General features: G+C 39.3%; 1 protein-coding gene across 2 annotated transcripts in view; it reads left to right on the top strand.

Moving 5' to 3' along the window:
* The window catches only part of tdp2b (tyrosyl-DNA phosphodiesterase 2b), a 42,196-nt gene extending 20,977 nt beyond the window's left edge, over positions 1-21,219 (top strand). The window contains exons 5-7 of one of the 2 annotated variants that reach the window (XM_060849987.1): positions 13,551-13,669; positions 16,071-16,241; positions 20,326-21,219. In XM_060849987.1, the coding sequence (XP_060705970.1) occupies positions 13,551-13,669; positions 16,071-16,241; positions 20,326-20,604 (569 nt within the window). In that variant the 3' untranslated portion in view covers positions 20,605-21,219. The remainder of the gene's footprint in view (positions 1-13,550; positions 13,670-16,070; positions 16,242-20,325) is intronic. The other variant, XM_060849988.1, reaches the window with a different exon arrangement.
* The last annotated feature ends 1,336 nt before the right edge of the window (positions 21,220-22,555 follow it).

Below are 22,555 nucleotides of genomic sequence, written 5' to 3'. Positions count from 1 at the left end.
ATTTACCCTACCCATGCCCCTCATGATTTTAAAATCCTCTATAAGGTCACCCCTTAGCCTCAGACGCTCCAGGGAAAACAGCCCAGCCTATTCAACCTCTCCCTATAGCTCAAATTCTTCAATGCTTGTAAATCTTTTCTAAACCCTTTCAAGTTTCACAACATCCTTCAGAATTGTACACAATATTCCAACAGTGACCTAACCAATGTCCTGTACAGCTGCAACATGACCTCCCGACTTCTGTAGTCAATACTCTGACCAATAAAGGAAAGCATACCAAATGCGACCTTTATTAACTTAGTTACCTGCAACTCCACTTTCAAGGAGCTATGAACCTGCACTCCAAGGTCTCTGTGTTCGGCAACACTCCCCAGGACCTTACCGTTAAGTGTATCAGTCCTGCTAAGGTTTGCTTTCCCAAATTGCAGCACCTCGCATTTTTAAACTCCATTTGCCACTCCTCAGCCTATTGACCCTTCTGATCAAGACCCTGTTGTAATCTGAGGTCACCTTCCTAGCTGTTCACTGCACCTCCAATTTTTGGTGTCATCTCCAAACTTACTAACTATACCTCTTATGCTCACTCCCAAATCACTTATAAATGTCGAAAAATAATGGACCCAACACCAAACCTTGTGGCACTCCACTGGTCACAAGCCTCCAGTCTGAGAAACAGCCATCCTCCATCACTCTGTCTTCTTCCTTCGAGGCAGTTCTGTACCCAATGGCTAGATCTCCTTGTATTCCATGAGATCTAACCTTGCTAACCAGTCTCCCTTGTCGAACCCCTTACTGATGTCCGTCATTACAGAAGTAAATTCTGAAAGACTTTTACACTCTTATCATGAACAAAGCTCGCTTTTATAACACTATTTGGAGGCAACTAAGCTTTTTATAAAAAAAAAAGTTCATGATCAACATTCATCTGAGCATGATTGCTTCACATGTGATGGGTTAAACTTCTCCACATTTACCAACATTCAGTCGCTGACATCTCACTGGGGTGAGAAAGAACATCAGTTCCTTTTCCTTTCCGCTTTGTATCTCCAGCATGTTGAATACATTACACTGACTTCCCTCATCTAAATCTTTGGATATAATAAATATCACTAATTTTTGTGGCTTCTTAGTGTCATGCCATTATGTTGTTGTATCCCAGTGCTGTAATCTTGAGTCCAAACAATTACTCATGAGAGGAAAGAAGTTAACTCTAAATTGTAGGATCAGTAATTGCAAACAGACCTAGGGTTGCCTGTAAATGCTAAATTTATCCAGTTAGTCTCTTGGGTCTCTAGTTTGCAGAAATTACATTTTTGACTTTATCCAGTGTCTGGAATAGAAGATTTCTTGGGTCTATTGCATTTCTCAGCTCAGTTTAATGCACCATTGAACATGTGGCTGAGCTGTTAGTCTTCCAGAAGATATTGACCAGAGTATTATCACAGGTGGTCCACCAGTTGGATCTCTAAGTTTAAGTAAAATAACCTTGCATTTATAGGACATCCACCCTTAATAAACATAGAACATCTGTAAGTCACAATTTAAGTGTAATCACTATTCCAGCATAGAAAAGCAACAGCACAGCAAGGTCCTACAGACTATGATGAAATAAATGATCCAATCATTTGTTTCAGGTATTGGTTGAAGGGAAATGTTGGTACGGAGACAAGAGCTGCTTACACTTCTTAGTGCTAAATATTACTGTGCTGTTTACTCAACTGAGAAGAAATTTGGCTTAGTATTTGGCATTAGAAAGTTGCCCTCTGTACTGCATCATAATCCAGGTTAAATTGTGCTCTGGATTCTGGAGTGTGACTTTTAACTCGTGATCTTTTGTCTCAGGCTAGAATTCTGCCCCTGAGCCAAGGCTGACAACAAATTGAAGTGTTGAGTCCTAAACTGCTACAGCTATGTCTGAAGATTCTGTCTTGACCCAAAAGGTTGGAAGAATATTTGCTTATAAGGTTCATGTGCCTCCCCTCTTGTAGGAATCTGCCCCGAGAGTACAAAACTTTAAATACTACACTGACCATCATTAACCCTGAGGAGTTACAAAGACACAGATTAGGATGTTCAAGAATGCATTCAAAATGTTAAGAATACTATAAAAGATATAATAGAGTATTTGGAAGGCACATCATAATCAGACACGGCATGGTTTTATGAAGATGAGATCATGTCTGACAAATAGAATTTTTTTGAGGAGGTAACAAGCAGGCTAATTAAAATGGAAGCAGTGAATATAATAAAATGGAAATTCGCCAGACATTGAATAGGATATCATGTAGAACCCAGAATTTTGGAGGTAACATATTAACATGGATAGAAGGTTCTTTAACTAATAGAAATTTGGGATAAGGGGGCCATTTTCAGGCTGAAAACCTGTAAGTAGTGGTGTGCTAGGACCACAGTTATTTGAAATACATATTAATTTGAATGAGGAATGTCAAGTTTGCAGATGGTAAAGAGAGATTGGAAATTAAGTGGTGGGGTTGACGTAGGGGTTCTGCAGAGGAATATATACCAGTTAATCGAGTGGGCAAAACCTTGGCAGATAATGTCAGGAGATGTGTGGTTATTGCAGTTTGGCAGGAAGAATAGAGGGGCTGAATAATATTTGAATGAAAAAAGATTGCAGAAAGCTACAAAACAGAGGTACTTGGAAGCTCTCGTCCACAAATCACAAAAAGCTGACATCCAAATTCAGTGGGTAATGAGGAAATGCCAGTCTCCAGCTACTTTTGATTTGCTCCATGTGACATCAAGAAAGGATTGAGAACACTGGATATTGCAAAAGGCTATTGGACCTGACAACTTTGCAGAAGACTTGTGCTCTGGAACTTGCTGCATTCACATAAAAACTGTTCCCTTACAGCTATAACACTAGCATCTGACCAACAATGTGGAAATGTCCTATATGCAAAAAGCAGGACAAATCCATCTCAACCAATTACCACTCCATGAATAAAGTGATGGGAAGTGTCGTCAACAATGCTATGAAGCAATAGTTACTTACCAGTAACATGCCCACTGATGCTCAGTTTGGGTTTGGCTGAGTTCAGTTTGATTCTTTTTCTCATTACAGTCTTAGTCCATATATGGACCAAAGAACTGAGTTCTCTAGATGAGTTGAAAGTGACTACAATTTAGATTAAGGCTGCATTTGGAGTGTGGCATCCAGGATCTCTGGCAAAATTGGACTCAGTGGGAATCAAGGGGTTGAAGTCATATTTGACACAAAGGAAGGCTATTATGGTGTTGGAGATCAGAGATGACATGAAGACAAGATGACTGATGAGTTCTTGAGTAATGTCCTTAGCTCAGCATCTTCAGTCACTTAATCAATTACTTTCCCTTTATCCTAAGGTGAGAAGTGAGGACTTTTTTTGTGCTGTTGTCAGCAATGTTAAGTGCCATTCCTCAGGTACTGAAGCAGTCCATGCCCAAATGCAGCCAGATGTGGGTAAGTGGCAAGTAATATTAGTGCAACACCAGTGTCAAGCAATGATTACCCCAAGTGAGAACCTATCCACCCCCCTCATGACATTCAAATATGTTACCATCACTGAATCCCCCACTATCAGCATCCTCTAGTACCATTGACCAGAAACTAAACTGGACTAATCATATTAGTACTGTGGCTACAGAGCAGCTGGATCAGAGGCTAGGAATCTTGCAGTGAGTAACTCCCAACGTGACACTCAAAGCACAAACAGTACCTGCAAGACACAAGTCAATGGTGTGATGGAATATTCTTCCATTTGTCTGGATGAGTGCAGCTCCAACAATATTAGAGAAGCTTGACATTATCCAGCACAATCTGATTGGCACAACATCGACAAACACTCACTCCCTTCACCATCAGTGCTCAGTAGCAGCAGTGTCTACGACCTACAAGACGCAATGCAGAAATTTAAGATTGCTTAGACAGGACCATCAAAATTCACAGCCACTTGCATCTAGATGGACGAGGGCAGTAAATGCATGGGTACACCACCTCCTGTAAGTTGCTGTCCAAACAACTCACTATTCTGACTGGAAAAATATATCACTGTTCCTTTATGTTGCTGGATCAAAGTGGGAGGAGAAAGTACCTACATGGACCACAACAACTGGATCTATCAATATAAGTAGAGAGAGGAAATATGAGCAGTTAGGAACTAAATTAAAATACAGAACCAGAAAGGAAATAATCTGAGTTTCAAACTAATTGATATGGGGTCAATAGGATTAAAGAGGTTAGTGCATGGCTGAAAGAGTGGTGTGAGAGAAATGGGTTTAAATGCATGAGAAATTGGCACCAGTGCTGGGGAAGGAGAGAGCTATCCTGATAGGATGGGCCCCACCTGAACCATGCTGGTTCCAGACCCCTAGCAACTTGCATAACTAGAGCTGTGGCTACGGCTTTATACTAAATAGTGGGTTCAATTGTGTGGAAAGTTATGAAAAAAGTTAGAGGGGAGCTTAAGAGGTTATACAAAGTTTCCAGAATAAGTAATAGGACAGAGTATGGAAAGGGTCAGGAATCTAACTTCAGGCACAGCGGATAAGGGGACAACTATGAGAAGGGGGGGCAGTTAAGGCATTCTGACGGTGTTGTACTTAAATGCATGCAGTATACGATGCAAGCTTGTAGCACAGATTGAAATTGAGGAATATGACATTGTGATATCACAAAGACGTAGCTGCAAATGGTTGGGACCTAAATTGTTCTTTTGAAAGGACCAGCAGATGGGCAGAGAGGTGGGTTGCCTTTTTATAGTAAGAAATGAAATCAAATCGGTAGCAAAAAGTGATCTAGAGTCAGAAAATGTAGAATCAGTATGGGTAGAGTTGAGGAACCGCATAGGGGGAAAAAGTCCTCTGATAGGAGTTATGTATAGGCTTCCTAGCAGTAGTTAGGTCATGGGGAAGAAAACAAATGAGATAGACATGCAAGAAAGGCATTATTAAATTAACCATAGGGGTCTTCAATATGCAGTTGGACTGGGAAAATCAGGTTGGTGACAGATCCTGAGAAAAGGAATTTGTGGAATGTCAAAGAGGTGGGTTTTTTGGATTAGCTTGTGATAGAGCCCACAAGGGAACACTAGATTTGGTGATGTGTAATCAGACAGGCTTGATTAGGGAGCTTGAGATGAAGAAACCCCTAGGGGACAGTGACCATAATATGATAGAATTCACCCTGCAGATTAAGAGGGAGAAACTGGAGTCTGAAGTAATGGTATTGTAATTGAGTAAAGGTAACTATAATGACATGAGGGAGGAGATAGCCAGAGTTGATTGGAAAGGGAGATGAGCAGGGAAGATGGTGGAGTGGCAATGGCAGGAGTTTCTGTGGGTACAGGAGAAATTAATCTCCAGGAAGAAGCAGCATATTCAGGGGAGGACAAGACAACTATGGCTGACAAAATAAGTCAGCGACAGCATAAAAGCAAAAGAAAAAACACAATGAAGATTCGTGGGAAGCCAAAGGATTTGAATGCCTTTAAAAATCAGCAGAGCATTACTTTTAAAAAAAAAATAACAGGGGAGAAGGTGGTCTATGAGGGTTAGCTAGCTAGTAACATGAAGAAGTTTGCAAGAGTCTTTTAGATATTTAAAAGATATGAGAGAGACCAGAGTGGACATTACTACTTTTCCAGCAGTCAATGAGAAGCAAAGAAATGGTGAAGGAATTGAAAGGGTACTTTGCATCAGTCTTCAAGGTGCAAGACACCAGCATACCAAAATTTTGAGAGTTGGGACAGAAGTGAGTGTAGTGGCCATCATGAAGAAGGTGGTACTGGGGAAGCTGAAAAGTCTGAAGGTGAATAATCACCCAGACTGGATGGACTACACCCCAGAATTCTCAAGGAGATAGCTAAAGAATTTGTGGAGGCATTGGTGGTCTTCCATGAATTACTGGAGTCTGGGAAGATCATGGAGGATGGGAACATGGCTAATGTAACATCCCTATTTCGGAAGGGAAGGAGGCAAAATACAGGAAGATATAGGCCAGCTAGCCTGGCCTTGGTACTTGGTTAGATTTTAGAGACCATTTTTATGGATCAGACTGTGGAGTACTTGGAAGTGCATGGTAAAATTGGGCTGAGTTGGCATAGCTTTATCAGGCGGAGGTCATTCCTGACAAATCTGTTCAAATTCTCTGAGGAAGTAACAAGCAAATTAGAAAAAGGAGATTCAATGGACATGATCTATTTGGATTTCCAGAAGACCATTGATAAGGTGAAGCACAGGAGGTTGCTAAATTATATGAGCCCATGGTGTTAGGGGCAAGATACTGGCATGGATAGAGGATTGCCTGACTGGTAAAAGGCAGAGAGTGGGCATAAATGGATCATTTTCAGGATGGCAGCCAGTGACTAATGGAGTTCTGCTGGAGTTAGTGTTGGGACCACAACTATGCGCATTTATGCAACTCACTAATGTATAAAGGACCTGAAGGCACTGTTGCTAAGTTTACAGGTGACACAAAGGTGGGTGGAGGAACAGGTAGTATTGAGGAAGCAAGGAGGCTGCAGAAGGACTTAGTCAGGCTAGAAGAGTGGGTCAAGTGGCAGACGGAATACCATGTGGGAGAGTGTGAGGTTATGTATTTTGGTAGGAAGAATAGAAACACAGGCTATTTTCTAAATGGGGAAAAACTTTGAAAATTGAAGGGACTTGTGGATCCTTCAGGTTTCTCCTAAAGTTAACATGCAGGTTCAGTTGCAGTTAGGAAGGCAAATGCAATGTTAGCTGTTATTTCAAGAGGGCTAAAATACAAGAGTAGAGATATCCTGCTGAAACTATGTAAGGTTCTCATCAGACTACGCTTAGAATATTGTGAGCAGTTTTGGGCCCCATATCTAAGGAAGGATATGCTGACATTAAAGGGGATCCAGAAGAGATTTGCAATAATCATCCAAGGAATGAAGGGCTTGTCATTTGAGGAGAGATTGAGGTCTCTGGGTCTGTGAATGATGGAGTTTGTGTGGATTAAAGGGGATCTGATTGAAAATGACAGAATACTGAGAGACCTGAGTATGGTAAGTGTGAAGAGGATGTTTCAACTTGTATGAGAATCTAAGAGCTGAGTGAAGGGAGATGAGGGAGAATGTCATCACTCAGAGGGTGGTGAATTTGAGGGACTTATTGTCACAGAAGGCTGTGGAAGCCAAGTCATTGAGTGTCTTTAAGACAGAGATAGGTTTGATTTAGTCAGGTGTGAAAGCAGCAGAATGGGCTTAAGAAACATATTAGTCAAGATTGAATGATGGCACTGACTCAACAGGCCAAGTGGCCTAATTCTGCTCCTATACCTTTTATGGTTCTATGTCACTGCCCTGCATTTCAGAAACATGACCTCTCTGCTTTTATATTCAGTTCCCCTTGTGATAAATGATAACACTTCCTCAACCTGCATTCTAACCTTTTGTGATTCATGTCTAAGGCCATCTAGTCCTTCTGTATACACAGAGCTCTACAGTGTCTCGCCATTTAGATAATATGCCTTTTATTCATCCTGTCAAACTGGGCAATTTCATACTCACCCACATTATACTCCATTGGTCATATCTTTGCTTACTGGTATGGCTGTCATTAATGTCCTTTAGTTAATTAGATTTTCATGTTTCATCAGCCAGTTGCTTTTGCAGTTTTTAATCTAATTAATAACTTTGTTTAATTTATTAAATTTTTAATTTAATATTTCAACATATTCTGTGTTTCCTGGTTAAAACCCATGACCTAGTTTAGAAAGAAGTGAAATAAATACTTGTGTAGTAATTACGTACCTGTTTTCCTGTGATGTCACATTTTAATTTTTGTTTCAGTGCAAAACATTCATTTGTAGCTTAACAACCTTGTCAACTTTATCTGAGTTCCCGCTTCTCCTCACCTGACTTATTGATTAGTCATACTCTAACAGAAAAGTCTTGAGGAGCTAACAGCAACATTTCTTACTTTCCCATTGCTTGCTGAACTAATGTGTTCGGAGCATATGATGATCTGCAAATCTATTCTTGATAACTACAGCAATTATACTTTTCCACTTGCTGTTTCTCTGTTCTGAAATTATCATTTGATCAATTTTCATATGGCAACTGCCTTTATTGCCTCTAGTTATGTCCTGTTATTTATGCCGTAAGGATACACAAAATCATTTGAAACACCTCAGCTTTCAAAATGCACTTGGCATTCATACATTCCCCAGAATGATTAGAGGATAAACGGTCATTGTCTTGTTTACTGTATGATCTCTCAATCTATGTATTGATTAGCATGAGAGTACTGTGACGTTATAACTCCACTGCAGTAGTCTGTAGTGGTGTTGCATTTGCTGATAACAAGCTTTAGCATCCTATCGTTTTGTTGTGTCAAAAGGTGTAGAACATTACATGTTAGTACTGTAATATGTATTAACTGTTGGCAGGGAGAATGAAAAAACAGCCTATTCCTAAGTGGTGAGTTATGAAGTTATAAGGTGGACAGGAACCTGTGTCTCTTAGTTCATTTATTGAGACAGATTAGTAAGCAGGCAAAGCAAATAATTAATAGTGCACTAGCGTTTCTTATTGCAAGAGAAATTGATCATAAAAGTACAGAGGTTACGTTTCATTTTCACAGGGCACTAGTGAGACTACATTTGCAGTATTATGTATAATAGTGATCTTGTGCAGGAAGGGATGAAAAATGCATTTTAAGCAGTTCATCCAACTAACTGTTGGAATGGACAGCTTGCCTTGGGGAGAGGTGGACAACCTAATCTTGTATCAAATTGCATAAGAGGCAATTTGAGTTAAACATCTAAGGAACTGAGATGTCTTGACAGGATGGATATAGAGAGGGTGTTTCCTTTTGTTTTAGATTCTTCCAATAGAGGCTGCCTTTTAAAAACAAAAGGGGTCGGACGTGGCAAGATACCGGTGGTTCTGTAGAACCTCCGTGGATAGCTCTGCCTACCAGCCAAGGCATATTGGTGTTTGTTTTGCCATCCCTGGCCAACTTTGTGGAGGAACTATTAATTTAAACCTTACAGAACACATATTTATTAATATTTGGGAATGGGAAGGATGCCAAAAGGAAAAGGAGCGAGCAAACAGCAGCAGGGAGGACACTCTCCTGCAGCACTGGGCACACCAGAGGCCGCAGCAGCAGCAGCTTCTCCCGAACCCCCGGGGAACCTAACATATTCACAAGAATTGGTGGTGGCGATGGTGAGACTTACCTCGAAGGTTGGGGCTGCTATTGAGGAGATCCATGAGGAGTTCTGTGCCCAGGTCCAACCCATCTTGATGGGGAACACCTGAAGCTACAACAGGGGGGTGTTTATGACCGGGTATTCTTTTCATCCTTTACTACTAAAAGTAGGGGAGTGGTTGTACTTATCCAGAAAAATCTTCTGTTCACATTATTAGAGCAGGTGAAAGATGACAAGAGCGGTCTATGATACTTAAGGCTCTGATACATGAGGAATATGGCATTTTAAATGTCTGCTTTCAGGAATTCTTGACTATCAACTCAGGCATGGCTACTAGTCCGTCTCTGCTATGGGAGTTCGCTAAGGCCTTTGCTTGGAGATTAGCTATTTCTTATTTGGCTAGCTGGAAACTACAGAAGGGGGAGCAGCAGTGACGACTTGAGACGCAGTTGAAAGCCGCCAAGGCTGCACGTTTGGCGCAGCCTTCGGTGACTGAGCTAAATTGGATCACTGCACAAACTGTAAAGAAAGAACTAGTTAGGAATGGAGATCTCTTCTGAAACATGGGAGGACATATGGGAGAAAGTGAGAAATACCTCAATCTGTAATAGGACAATAGCTACACAGTTAAAAGTTCTGCACAGGGTTCATCTGGCACCGGACTGTCTGGCGAAGTTTTGAAAAAGGGGCATCTTCAATGTGCCCAAAATGTAAAATAAGTGAAGGTACTCTTACCTATTGCTTCTGGACATGCCACAGGCTCCATGTTTATTGGAGCGTTGTGGCGGGAGAGATAGGGAGGGTATTGAGGACTGAAGTTAAAGTAGGCCTGATATCTCCTCCTAGGTCTACTGAATTTATCATCCTTAGATGGGCATGGGAAGAAACTATTTAATACTCTTACTTGTGCACTGAAGAATATTCTGATGAATTGGGTGTCTGAGAGTCTACCGGACTTTCTGGGATGGTGGAAATTAATTATGGAGTACATTCCCTTGGATTTTTTTTTACAAACACGGTACACCCCACAACAGACCTTTTTTTCATAAGTCATGGCAGCCCTTTTTTGGTTGGCTATCTTAACCTCCAGAGCGCTTTTTTTAAACCAGGATGGTTAGGTTTGCTGAGCCCTGGGCCCTGGATGGGGTAGCTCCTGAGTTAATGCGAATATATATTGTGTGTGTGTGTGTGTGTGTGTGTGTGTGTGTCTGTATGTACACACAGCGCTCCTGTTCTTTTGTTTCAGAGCTTTGCGCTGAGCGTAGCTGTTTTGTGTTCTTGTGTGTCCTTTTTGTTTTGTTTTATCCATCTCTTTCTTATTTATTGTTGTTTTGCACAGTGTTAGGGTTTGATTTGTATTATTGGATGAGTCAGAAGTTAGTAGTTATATTGTAATTTGTGTTTTTCTTAATATAGACTAGTATTTGTTATATTTTCAATAACTTTGTATTTTGGTAAAGTAAAAAAATTTTCTTGCTAATAAATATGTTTACAAAAAAAAGGCTATTTGAGAGAGATGAGAATTTTTTTCTCATGTTGAAAAGTTTTGGAACTCTTTTTCAAAAGGTATTGGAAACAGTTTTTGAACATTTTTAAGGCAGAGATACTTAGATTCTTGATAAGTAACAGGGTGAAACCTTATCAGGAGTAAGCATGAATGTAGAGCAGAGTCGAAAAGGGTGGCACTGGAAAAGCATAGCAGGTCAGGCACCAGCTGCGGAACAGGAGAGCTGATATTTTGGGCATAAGCCCTTCATCAGGAATGTGGAGAGGGGGTAGAGAGAAGTGAAATAAATAGGGGGTGGGTGTGGAGCTGTGGGGGGGAAGTTAGTTGAAAGGTGATATGTGAATGCATGTAATTGTGATAGGTTGGTGGCGAGGCAGAAGTGGATAGGTAGGAAGGAAGATGGAGGAGGCTTGAGGGGCCGAATGACCTACTCGGCTTTTGATTTGCATACTTCCATTTGGATTTGAGTGCCATTAGTTCACATGTTGATCAAACAATATCGAGTGGTGCAAATGCTGAGGTTCATTGGAAAAACTGAATTTTGTTAATTTCTTAATTATGTTGTTATTTGTCAGTCACATTAAATATAATCTACAAATGACTAGGGCCAAATGTGGTAATGAAGTTTATTTGACTTTCAACCTGTCTTTTGATATTTCTTCAGACCTCTGAATTTGGCACTGAGAAATGTGTTGTAGATTTGAATATTCTAAGTAGCTTTTTATTGCATAAAAGTGTGCTTGGTAAAGTATGTGGTTCTCCAGAACCATCCACTGAGATTCATTCTGGACTAGAGCAGAGTGGCAACAATAAAAGTGCAGATGCTGGCAATCTGAAGTGATGACATAAATGGCTGTTAAGCAGCAGTAAGACAGCAATAACCTCATTTAGGTTCTACCAGACCCACTCAATGCCTGAGGTCTTTACAGTCTTGACCATAAATTTGGGCAAACAACTGAATTCAAGAGTGAAGGTGAGTGCCTTTGACATCAAGGTAGCATTTGACCAAGTGTGGTCTCAAGAAGCCTGAGCAAAACTGCATCCAGTGGGAACTGGGGGAGAGGAAATGTCCACTGTTTGAAGTCATACCTAATACAAAGGAAGATTATTGTTGGAGGTCAGTCATCTCAAAACCAAAAGCTCCTTGGTGTCCTAATATCTCTTAGTATCCTTGGCCCAAACATCTTCAGCTGCTTTATCAATGACCTTCTTCCTGTCTTTTGGTCAGAGATATGGGGATATTCACTGATGTTTGCAAACATTCAACCACTGTTGATAGTGCCTCAGATACTGAAGCAATTTGTGCCTGTGTATAGCCACAACATTCAGGCTTGAACTGAAAAGCGCATGTCTCCTTTGCAGCACACAAGTGCTAGGCAATCACTGTGTGAACAAGAGAAAATCTAACCGTCTTCCCTTCGCAACGCCACTACTGAATTCCCCCCAAACTCTAAGTCCAGTGGTTGTTATTGATCAGATGCTGAACTGAACTAGCCACAAAAATACTGTGGCAACAGGATTGGGCTTGAGATAGAGAATACTGTGGTAAGTAACTCGCTTCCTGACTCCCAAAATCTGTCCATCATCTACAGAGCTCATGTTGGAAATGTGATGGAATGATCTCCAAATGTCTGGATGGTGTAGGCTCCAACAACACTCAAAAGTTCAAGATTTGGAGGTGTCGGTGTTGGACTGGGGTGGACAAAGTTAAAAATCACACAACACCAGGTTATAGTCCAACATGTTTATTTAGAAGCGCTAGCTTTTGGAGCACTGCTTATTCATCAAGTGGTTGTGGAGTATAAGGACAGCATAATTTCAAAAGTTCAATACCATCCAGGTCAAAGCAGTTAATTTGATTGGCACCTCATTCACCAGCTAAAACATTTACTCCTCCTTCAATTAGCAGCACACAAGTAACAGTCTGCACTATCTGCAAGATTTACATTCATGACAGCAAATCATTTAAACCTTCTTTTGATAGCACCTTCCAAAACCTGTGATCTCTACCATCTAGAAGGACCAGGATAGTGTGTACATAGGAATGTCACCACCTGCAATATCCTTTAAAAGACACCCTGACTTGAAATCATATCTTTGTCCCTTCACTGTCAGTCAGCGTCCTGGAGGTCCCTTTCTTAAAGCACTTGAATGTCCCTACATCTCATACACTGCAGTAGTTCAAGAAGACGACCCCCTTTAGGCATGGGATGGGCAAGAAGTGCTGGCCCAGCCAGCAATGCCCCACAGCCCATGAACAAATGCATAAAAATAATTGGAAATGTTCATCAGGACATGTAGTATCTGTGGAGCGAGAAACAAATTCTTGTTTCAGGCAGGTGACCTTTTTTAGGTTCTACCTGATGTTTTCCTACTCCACCATGAGTTCTGATCATAGTTCATCAACATGAAACCTTATCTGTTTCTCTCTCCATGGGTGCTTCCTAACCTGATGAATGTTTCTAGTATTTTCTTTTCTAAGAACAAAATAAGTCTGAAGTCCTGTTTGTGTTCTGCTTCTATTGTCTCATTCTTGGCCATTCCTTCAGCTATCTAGGTCTCAAGCTAAAGAATTGCCTCCCTAAAATGTTGTGTTGATCTGCCTCTTGCTGTCTTTTCAGTCACTCCTTACAATCTACTTCACCTCATTAATATCTTTGTGTGGTTTATTGTCAACTTTTGTTTCACACTGCTGTAAAACTGGGATATTTACTGTTAATTTTGCAATATAAGTACGTCATTGTAAACTTCAAACTTAAGAAGATTGCTTGAATAAAATTAACTTTTCACTAAATGGGAAAGAGGAAGGAAAGGTTTTATTTAATAAAGAAATTTAGGAATTAATTTTTTTGTGTTTAGGAGATGAAGACGACTACTTCACAGCCATTATGCTGAGAAAATCTCGCGTAAAGTTATTGAAACAAGAAATAACACCTTTCCCAACTACCTCCATGAAGAGAAATCTTCTTGCTGTTCAGGTAGGAAGATGCAAAATTCCTCATCTGAAGAGGAATTTAACGATTGGTAAACAATTTATGTGAACTTCACCCGAGTAATGTTTTTGGGGGGGTGGTGGCAAAACCTTTTAAAAGTGCAAACTTTTTTAAGCATCTATTTAAGTTCTGCTGTTGTAAAAGTTCTAAAGATCAAGCTTATTGGTAGGTAAGCATAGTGTGTGTTGCTGAATGTTGCTCTGCCTTTATAAAAGGATGTGTTTTGAGCAAAATTAGAGTAAGTAGAATAAGAAGTTATATCAGCAAACGTGTTTTAATTCAGCTAGAATTGAAATAGAAAGCAATCTCATTAACTTGAGCCTCTAATCACTTTCCTACCTGTACAGTAATATCTGTTATACCACATGAATCTTTTCTTGATCCTCTCTCTTTTCCAGTTATGTGCTACCTTTTGGTGAGTTCAACCAATATGATGAAGGGTGAGATTTTGTATGTATACTGCTGTCAGCCAGCTGAAATCTATCAAGGAGAAAGGCTCCAATCTGCTGATACGTGCTTAGAATGCATTGCCTGAAAAGGTGGTAGATAAAAATATTCAAAAGGAAATTGGGTAAATTGTAGGTGTGTTGGGTAAGATTGGAGATGAGAAGCTAACTGGATTGCTGTTTAACAGCTGGTGCAGTTTCTGTTCTTTACGATTCTATCCCATCTTTCAGTTAATTATAGTAAAATTGAAGTCATTCTTTTTGTAGCTTTCCAGAAAGCATTTCCTTCTGGCTTTGATTTACATCTATTTACTGTCCTTTGTGGCTCTGCAGTTCTTGACTTTGAGCTCACCTGCCTCTTTAACACCTTCCATGTTGTGACGTGTATTTATCTTTGGTGTTGGAAGCATATGCGATTTCTTTTTGAAGAACTGAGGCAATTTTTAAAAAAAAATTCTAGTTATTTACAGTTCACCATTACCATCTACAACCCGAGCTACAGATCTTCGCAAAAACCATAAAATCCTTTGTGTCTGATTTGTGTTTAAAGCTGTATGGCAACAAAAGTAGTTCCTGCGGTATGGCTGTGGGAAATTAAATCAGTCAATGGGAATTGGTACAGCATGGTGTTTATAAGAAAGGCTGTCATTGGTCACAAGTCCAGATTAGGATGATGCCAATTGAGTCATTCCCATGTCTGTTATATCTGTTCATGGACTGAATCTATGAACACCATTTGTATCCTCTATTAATGGCATTTTAGCTAAGAAAAAAAGTTCCATTATTAGGAGGTAGCTGCTGTTCCAAGCAGGAGTCCTCTATGCTAAAGTTCACGGAGACTCTGCTGTAAATCCTACCATAAATTTTGCCTTGCTACCACCTTTGCTACTAGCAATAGTTCCTTTGACAGCGCATTCTAAACCCATAGCCACCTAGAAACACAGAGCCAGCAGATGTATCGGTATACTATCACCTGCAAGTTTACCTACAAGCCACAAAGCATCCTGACTTAGAGCAACGTCACCATTCTTCACTGTCTTTGGGTCAGAATCTTGAATCTCACTCATGGCACTTTGTGTGTACCCACACCATATTGGCTTTAGTGGTTCAAGAAGGCAGCACATCAACACCTTTTTTGTTGAGGGCAGTTAGAAAAGGGCAACAAATGCTGGCCTAGTGACACCCACATACAGTGAACTAATAAAACAAAATGCTCTTTTTCTTAAATAATTCTGTAAGGCTTAAAGTTGCCCTATCTTTGCAATAGGATGAACAAATTTGCATGGGTGCTCTTGCCTATTGTCCACTTTTCATGGAGTACAATTAATAAAGAAATTTGGAATGCATTTTCAAAACAAAAGGGAATTCCTAAAGCTAAATAGTTATTTTATTGTTCGTGTCCCTTTCCTTTTGTGTCCACTGTATCATGATACAGCTATTCAGATTTGAGGAAAAAGGATAAAGTTCAGTTTTTCGTTAGATTTTGCTAGCATCATAACTCCAATACCAGGCAAGTTTAATATCTAACTCTACTCCCTCTCCAAGCAAACTGTACAGCTGAATATTAATGGATGATTCCCAACTGTTGTAGCTCTCGAGGGTTCAAACATTCCTCCTGAACTCCCACTTCTCAAGAAAACTTGAATAAATTACAAGGGAGTCAGAATCCTTTACACAATATACTGGGATATAATTTTTGAATACCTTCTTGAGGTAAAATTGTAGATTGTGATGTTCTAACATTGCACTTGGCAGTTTCATAGAAATAATGAAAAACCATTCCCTGTGGCAAGTCCAAAGCGGATGCTGCCTGACCTGCTGTGCTTTTCCAGTGCCACATTTTTTGGCTCTGATTTCCAGCATCTGTAGGTCCTCACCTTCTCCTAGTTTAATGAAAAATGATGTCAAACAAATATCTTCTCTGTCTCTCCTTATTGCAGGTAAACATTGCAGGAAATGAACTCTGTTTAATGACTTCCCACCTGGAGAGCACTAAAGCGCATTCAAAGGAACGAGTCAAACAGCTCGAGATTGTACTAAGGAAAATCAAAGAAGCCCCAGAAAGTGCCACAGTAATATTTGGTGGTGACACCAATTTGAGAGATCAAGAGGTGAGTTTGTTACTTAAAGTATGTTAACTTTTTTTATACCTGGCTTTTATTGGATTACATAGGATACATAGCACAGAAATATGCCCTTGGCTCAGCCAGTCTATACAGGTGTTTATGCTTCACTTGAGCCTCTTCCCATCTTTGCTTATCTAAATCTTTGCTGTAAGCCCCATTCCCCCCCCTCCCTTTATGCTTTCAGATGTTGATTTAATTTATTTTGTTTGTTTTTCTATCTTTGTCATTTATCGAGATCCCACGTCATTCTTACTGGAGTAGAAATGCAATAAAGGGAGGGGTAAACCGTAGTGATGTATGGTAGCCATGCTAACACTTGACCTTCTAATCCCCATTCGCCTGAGCGTAAAGCTTTCTTTTAGTAATGCACTTATGTTCAAGAGATTCTGCTCTTGTCCCAAGAGGCTGTTCCTTAGTTAACTCTTTTTCTGAAACTTGCTTTCATTCATCTCTCTTTCTTTACCTTTGCACCTCTTGTGCGAAAACTATTTTTGTAGCCACTTTCGAGGAACCTTCTCTATTTCTATTTGAGTTTAAGATCCAGAAAGAAACTTTATTTTTTTCCACTTGGAAAAAGATCACACCTCTTCACTTTGTTATTAATAAGATATTCCATACTTGGATTCAAAAGAAAGTTTATTGCTTTGACAATAAGTTAACTCTGAGCTGAATAGAAATATGTTATTTAGTGGGGGAAAAAAAAGGCATTTTCAAGTAATCATGAACAAAACCCTCCTGCCTCTGCCCTGCCATCCTTCTTGTGTATATTTAATTTGCATGAGAGGTGAAGGACTGTCATAAAGGAGTTGTAAAATGAAAACAGGTGAAATTGGTCTGGCCTGTCAGCAAATATTTTTCATTGCAGCTAAATGTATCTTAACATTTTTTGCTCAGCTTCTTCCAATCTCCCTTCAACTTCTTTTCCTTCATCACTTTTCTAATCTCATCTTGTTAGTTTTAGTCTCAGTCACCAATCCTGGAAATGAAATCCTACAACTTACAATTCTGCCCTCTGGTCAAAATATCTAACATTTGGTCTTGTATTTGGGCTCTTTGTTCTTAACCCCCTCAGTGCTGAAAACTATCTTCTCAATTTAAAAACAAAATGGAATATTTAATTTAAATGTTGAAATTGTTTCCAGACAAAACACTTGCAACTCTGTAGGTTTGCAACTCATAATATTAGCAAATAACCGATTATCACTTTCTCTCATGGTATCATAGCTGCATGATGATGAACAACATAAATATCAGTACAGCAGCTTAGTGATTATCTTACTGTTGCTCATAACTGCTCCCTCAGAGACACTGCCTGTTATACTACGTCACATTGTCTGCCTTGCATCATCCCGAGATATTCACTGTAGCTCATTTGCAACCATGTATGATGTCCAAATCCAATCTTGGTTAGCCTGACTGTAGCCACAGGTTTATTTTTTTGCAGGTGCCCAAGGATCCACATTTCAAATAATCTATTTTATTCAACAGATTTAAAAAAAATTGTCCATGTTTCTGAGGCATGCAGGAAGTAGATAGAAAGTAGTAGCTTATGCATTTTATTTCCTTGTACCAAGCTTGAATTTTCTTGTTTTTTTTTATGCATTCTTCGTCATCTTGAATTTTTTTTTCAGTCTCTATCCTTCTGTTGACTTTGGCATCACATCTGCCACCTTTTTATAATCTTTTGTCCTAAGTAAACAGACTTAACTACGTGTTATCGGTCTATTTATTCACAGACCTAGACTAACGATCCAGAAGCATGAGTTAAATCCCATCACTGCAATTAAGGGTTTTAAATGTGATTGATTAAACTTGGAATTAAAACTTGCACGGGTCAGTAATTGAACACACTGGATTGTCATAAACCTAGTTTTTATTGTGGAATCAGGATGGAATAAGCTGCTATCATTCCCAGCAATGCGGCTACATCTTAACTGACTTGTTAATCACAAAGCAATTTTATTAAAATTGCAATGAAGTTGGTATAACTAAGAAAACTTGACAGGCACAGCTCTTAATGACCTAAAAGGAGCAAAGGCTCACCTACCTCTGTCAACTTTGCAAAGTCCTCACTAATGTCTGGTGACTTGTGTCGAAGTGGCATTTTAATAGCCCAAGCTAAACAATTCCAAGACCATTCAGATCAGATGGCTGTGCAGTTCTGCCTCTTTTAATAGATAATGGTAGTGGATAATAAACAATGAAAAAGGAGAGGAAGTGTCTTCAGAAACTTTTCTCTCAATGATTTGGGAATCCATCATGTGAATGAAGAAGATTAGGTTAAGCATTTGCAGTTATTTTCTGCCAGAGATACAGAACTTAGCCACCTCCTGATGCCAGTTTTCAGTCAATTTTTGATTCATTCCACAAGATGTGAAAAAAATGGGCCCTTGCGATTTCCCAGCTTTGGTGCCGAAGACTTTTGCTTTGTAACTAACCATGCTCCTGGCAAGACTTTTCCAGAACAGTTCTAATACTAGCATTTAATTGACAAAGTCAGGTGTGTTTGTCCACAAGAAGTAGAACCTCAGTTCAATCCAGTCATTTACTACATCATTAACCTATACTCGATGAGCAAAATATTGGAAGATGGCTCTTAAAAAAAAGATAACTCGTTCACGGAGACTTTAGTTTAGATTCTGCCAAGGCTACCTTGCTCCAGACCCCAGTACAGTTATGTTCCAAACATTAATAGAAGAGCTGAATTCTAGATGTGAAGTGACTGTCCTTGTCATTAGGGCTGCATTTGATCGAGCATGGACTCGCGCTCTCAACAAGTACTCACCATCTGACTCTTCAAACCTTGCCCGGTATTGACAAGACTTATTTAAAGTACATGATACACTCATGTGAATGGTTGAGCTTCGGCAGCACGTTAAATTAGAAACCACCCAATCCAAAGGAACCTATTTGATTTACATGTCATTTATCACCTTAAACTTTGAGTTTTTATATCAATGGTGCACAATACCAACAGTTTGTGTTTACCAGATGTACTGCAGTGACTTGCCAAGGTTCCACCTTTCGAAGTACTTGACTATGTGAAGAGCTGAAAATGTGTTGTTGGAAGGGCGCAGCAGGTCAGGCAGCATCCAAGGAGCAGGATAATCGACGTTTCGGGCATGAGCCCTTCTTCAGGAATGAGGAAAGTGAAGGGTTAACTTGAAAGCCCTACAGTTTCTCTTGTTATGGCATTAGACAGTGATATATCTGCTGAGTATTTACTGTGTGCACATTCACCCTTTTGATTAAAATCTTGTTCCATTTTGACAGTAGTTAGTGATATTAGTCCAGCATTCACAATATGCACAGTAACTGATAATTGAGACCACCATGAAAACTCTGATTGCAACTCTAAAAGGCAGATGTTCACTGAAAATATTTGATGTTTTAACAGACTTTTGTTGCACTGGCAAAGTATGGTGCCTCATTCTCTTGCTTTATCTTCATCCATAGTCTGTCATCTAGTGCTGTTTTGTAAGGGAGTAGCTATTAGCATGAACATGCCTCAGTGGGGAGAAGTGTCGCAGGAATTCAAACATTACCTATGGTGTGATAATTAATGGTAATTCTGTTTTGTTTTACTCTTATAATCAATTACATCTAAACAATTTGTGATTTCTATTATGCAATTTTCTTTTGAACATTTGTACTAATATGGTTCAATTTTATACTGGAGTAAAGGGACTGATCTTCAGGTTTCTTCATAAAAGTCTAGAATTTTTGTAACCGAGAGCATTTACAATCTCTGCTTTCATTAACCCTTAGCAACTATCCAAAGCACACTTTCTAAAAACTTCATTCTGATGTTAACTCACAAATAAATAAAACCAACAATTATTAGCTTGGGACTATTTTGAAATACTAAGTATCTTTGTGCAGGAATTACCAAAAGTAACTTGTCAATCGCTACCTCACTAGATGCTGGAAAACGCTTGGCTTCCATCCAGTGTCAGTCTAAAATGTTGAAGGAGGAGGCTTGTGCATGTCAACGTGTGACTTCCATTGAAGCACTCTCTTACATAGTTTAGGATCTATCATCTTTTCTCAACATGTGTTTTATTTGCAGGTAACAAAGGTTGGAGGTTTGCCAGAAGGTGTCTTGGATGTCTGGGAGTTCTTAAACAAACCTGAACATTGTCGATATACCTGGGACACTAAAGCTAATAATAACCTGAAAGCTCCTTACACTTGCAGACTCCGCTTTGATCGTGTGTTTTACAGGAAAGCCAGTGAAGGTCAGATAGTTCCACAACAAATGACCCTTGTTGGACAAGACAAGTTGGATTGTGGGCGTTTTTGCAGTGATCATTGGGGGCTCCTCTGTGACTTTGATGTCATATTGTGAGTCTTAGCTGTGGTGGGTAGAGTAGAAGGCAACACTTAAAATACAATTATATGTGAAATCTCTACCAAGATGATTTGTAATAACTCAGTCAGAATATTTTCTGGGTGATCAGGTGTCTTATGTTTTCCTGATTAAAGTGATCATGCTGATTCATGCTTGAGTTCACACTCTAATTTCCTGAAGAACGAGAGGAATAGGTTTAGTGAAACAGGAATGTTACGCTGTGGTGATATAAGCATAAAGTTGTATTTTCGGAACGGAGATTCTAATAGGCTGTGTGCACGTAACGCTGAAGCAGAGTTCTTTCAGTGATCATTGTTTCATTTATTAACACAACTGTTGTCTTGCTGACTATAACTTAATTGCCCTGCAGTGTGTTTTTAAAACATGGCAGAATACCTTTTAAGTTGCTGCCTGGTTTCTTCATCAAGATAGCTATCTTCAGAGAGCTTGGGAATTTTATGCTGGTGTATTTTTGCAGAGTGCAGATGACTTTATGATGCATTATGTAAAATGTAATCCTAAGCTTGTGAAGATAGCAGAAGTTACCTTCCTCTTAAATGTCAATGTGTAACTGATGATCTTTTGCTTTGAAGTATGTTCCTAATTTTAATGTTGTGAATAAAGAAACCTTTTAGCCACCTATAAAGAAATCAGACTGCATTTTATTTTGCCAAGAAAATTTTCATGAGTGGAATGTAATTTTACTTTTTTGAAATGGTGCAGTGATGCAAAGTGATAGCAAAATAAAGCACTGTAGTGTATAGGATGGAAATTCCCTTTCAAAGCTCTGTTTCTGATTCTATTATGCTATGTAGTTGCAAGGACACCAAGTGATTTAGAAACTGATGGAGAAAGGAAAACATTCACCGAAGCTCAAGAATTGTGTTACCTGAACCTTCTTTAACAGGTGTGATATAAATGAATTCCATATGGGAGAGGGTTATTTTACATGTGTTACAGCATGCAAGCTATTCCATTGCCACTTAGTTATTAGTGAGGATAATAATTGATTCCCATTTGAATTTATTTAGTTTTATTGAGGTCACTAAGCACAGAGTAAACAGTTAATTTTCCCTGTGATTCTGAAGTCAAGAGCAGTTATTTTTACATATAGCATTGTATGATTTTAGTTTCCTGGTGTTAGTAGAAATTTAGATTTTTAGATTCTAAGGGTTAACTGGTAAATGCTAGAAATAAAAGGCAGATTTCAACTTTGTATGGAATAAACCTTCTGTCCCGATGTGTGTCTCCATTTTGGGAACTTCCAACTTCCAGCAATGAGAGACAATACACACAACTGGACAACAATGTCAATTATCCATAGTTTTCTACATAGTGAACTGTACTAATGTGTGAATGTTGAGGAAGGCTGGTATTTAATGCCATTTGTAATTGCCATTGTGGTGTCTTGAGTTTTCTGACGTATAGCAGTCCTTTTGTGAAGGTGGTAATGTTGTTAGCATATCCAGAAAAATGACACCCCATTTCCAGGTTATTTTCCTGCATGTATAAGCAACGTCTGAAGCCTTCCATATGTTGTCTGGTTCTTGAATTTTCCTGAACTAATTTGTCTTTTTGAAATTCACCGAAGACTTAGAAATAAAGTTATGCTTATATGTGATGTGGATTGTTAGGGATGGGGATTTCAACTTTTGATTGTTTGGGTGGTCAGTTGGCTAAACAGTTATCAAATTTGGAAAGGGTGAAATACATCTTGATAGTTTGTGTTCAGTTGATTGGTAAAAGAATATATTTATGAATGAAATTGGTCAGTAATGCAGAGTGATAATGCATATTGGTCTTTTACCATATCAAACAGATTTATAAAGGTGGCAGTTGTTACAATGTTCATCAAGCCATTGTAAATTCTGATAAAAAGGATGGCTTTGGAAATCTCTACTCGTGTGAAATTGACAAAAGTACTTACTATTTATGGGCTCCTACTTTC

The sequence above is a fragment of the Hemiscyllium ocellatum genome, chromosome 34, assembly GCF_020745735.1.
Source record: "Hemiscyllium ocellatum isolate sHemOce1 chromosome 34, sHemOce1.pat.X.cur, whole genome shotgun sequence".
Taxonomy (NCBI): Eukaryota; Metazoa; Chordata; class Chondrichthyes; order Orectolobiformes; family Hemiscylliidae; genus Hemiscyllium; species Hemiscyllium ocellatum.
Note: the sequence above shows the minus strand (reverse complement) of the source record. Positions and strands in the feature narration are given on the sequence as shown.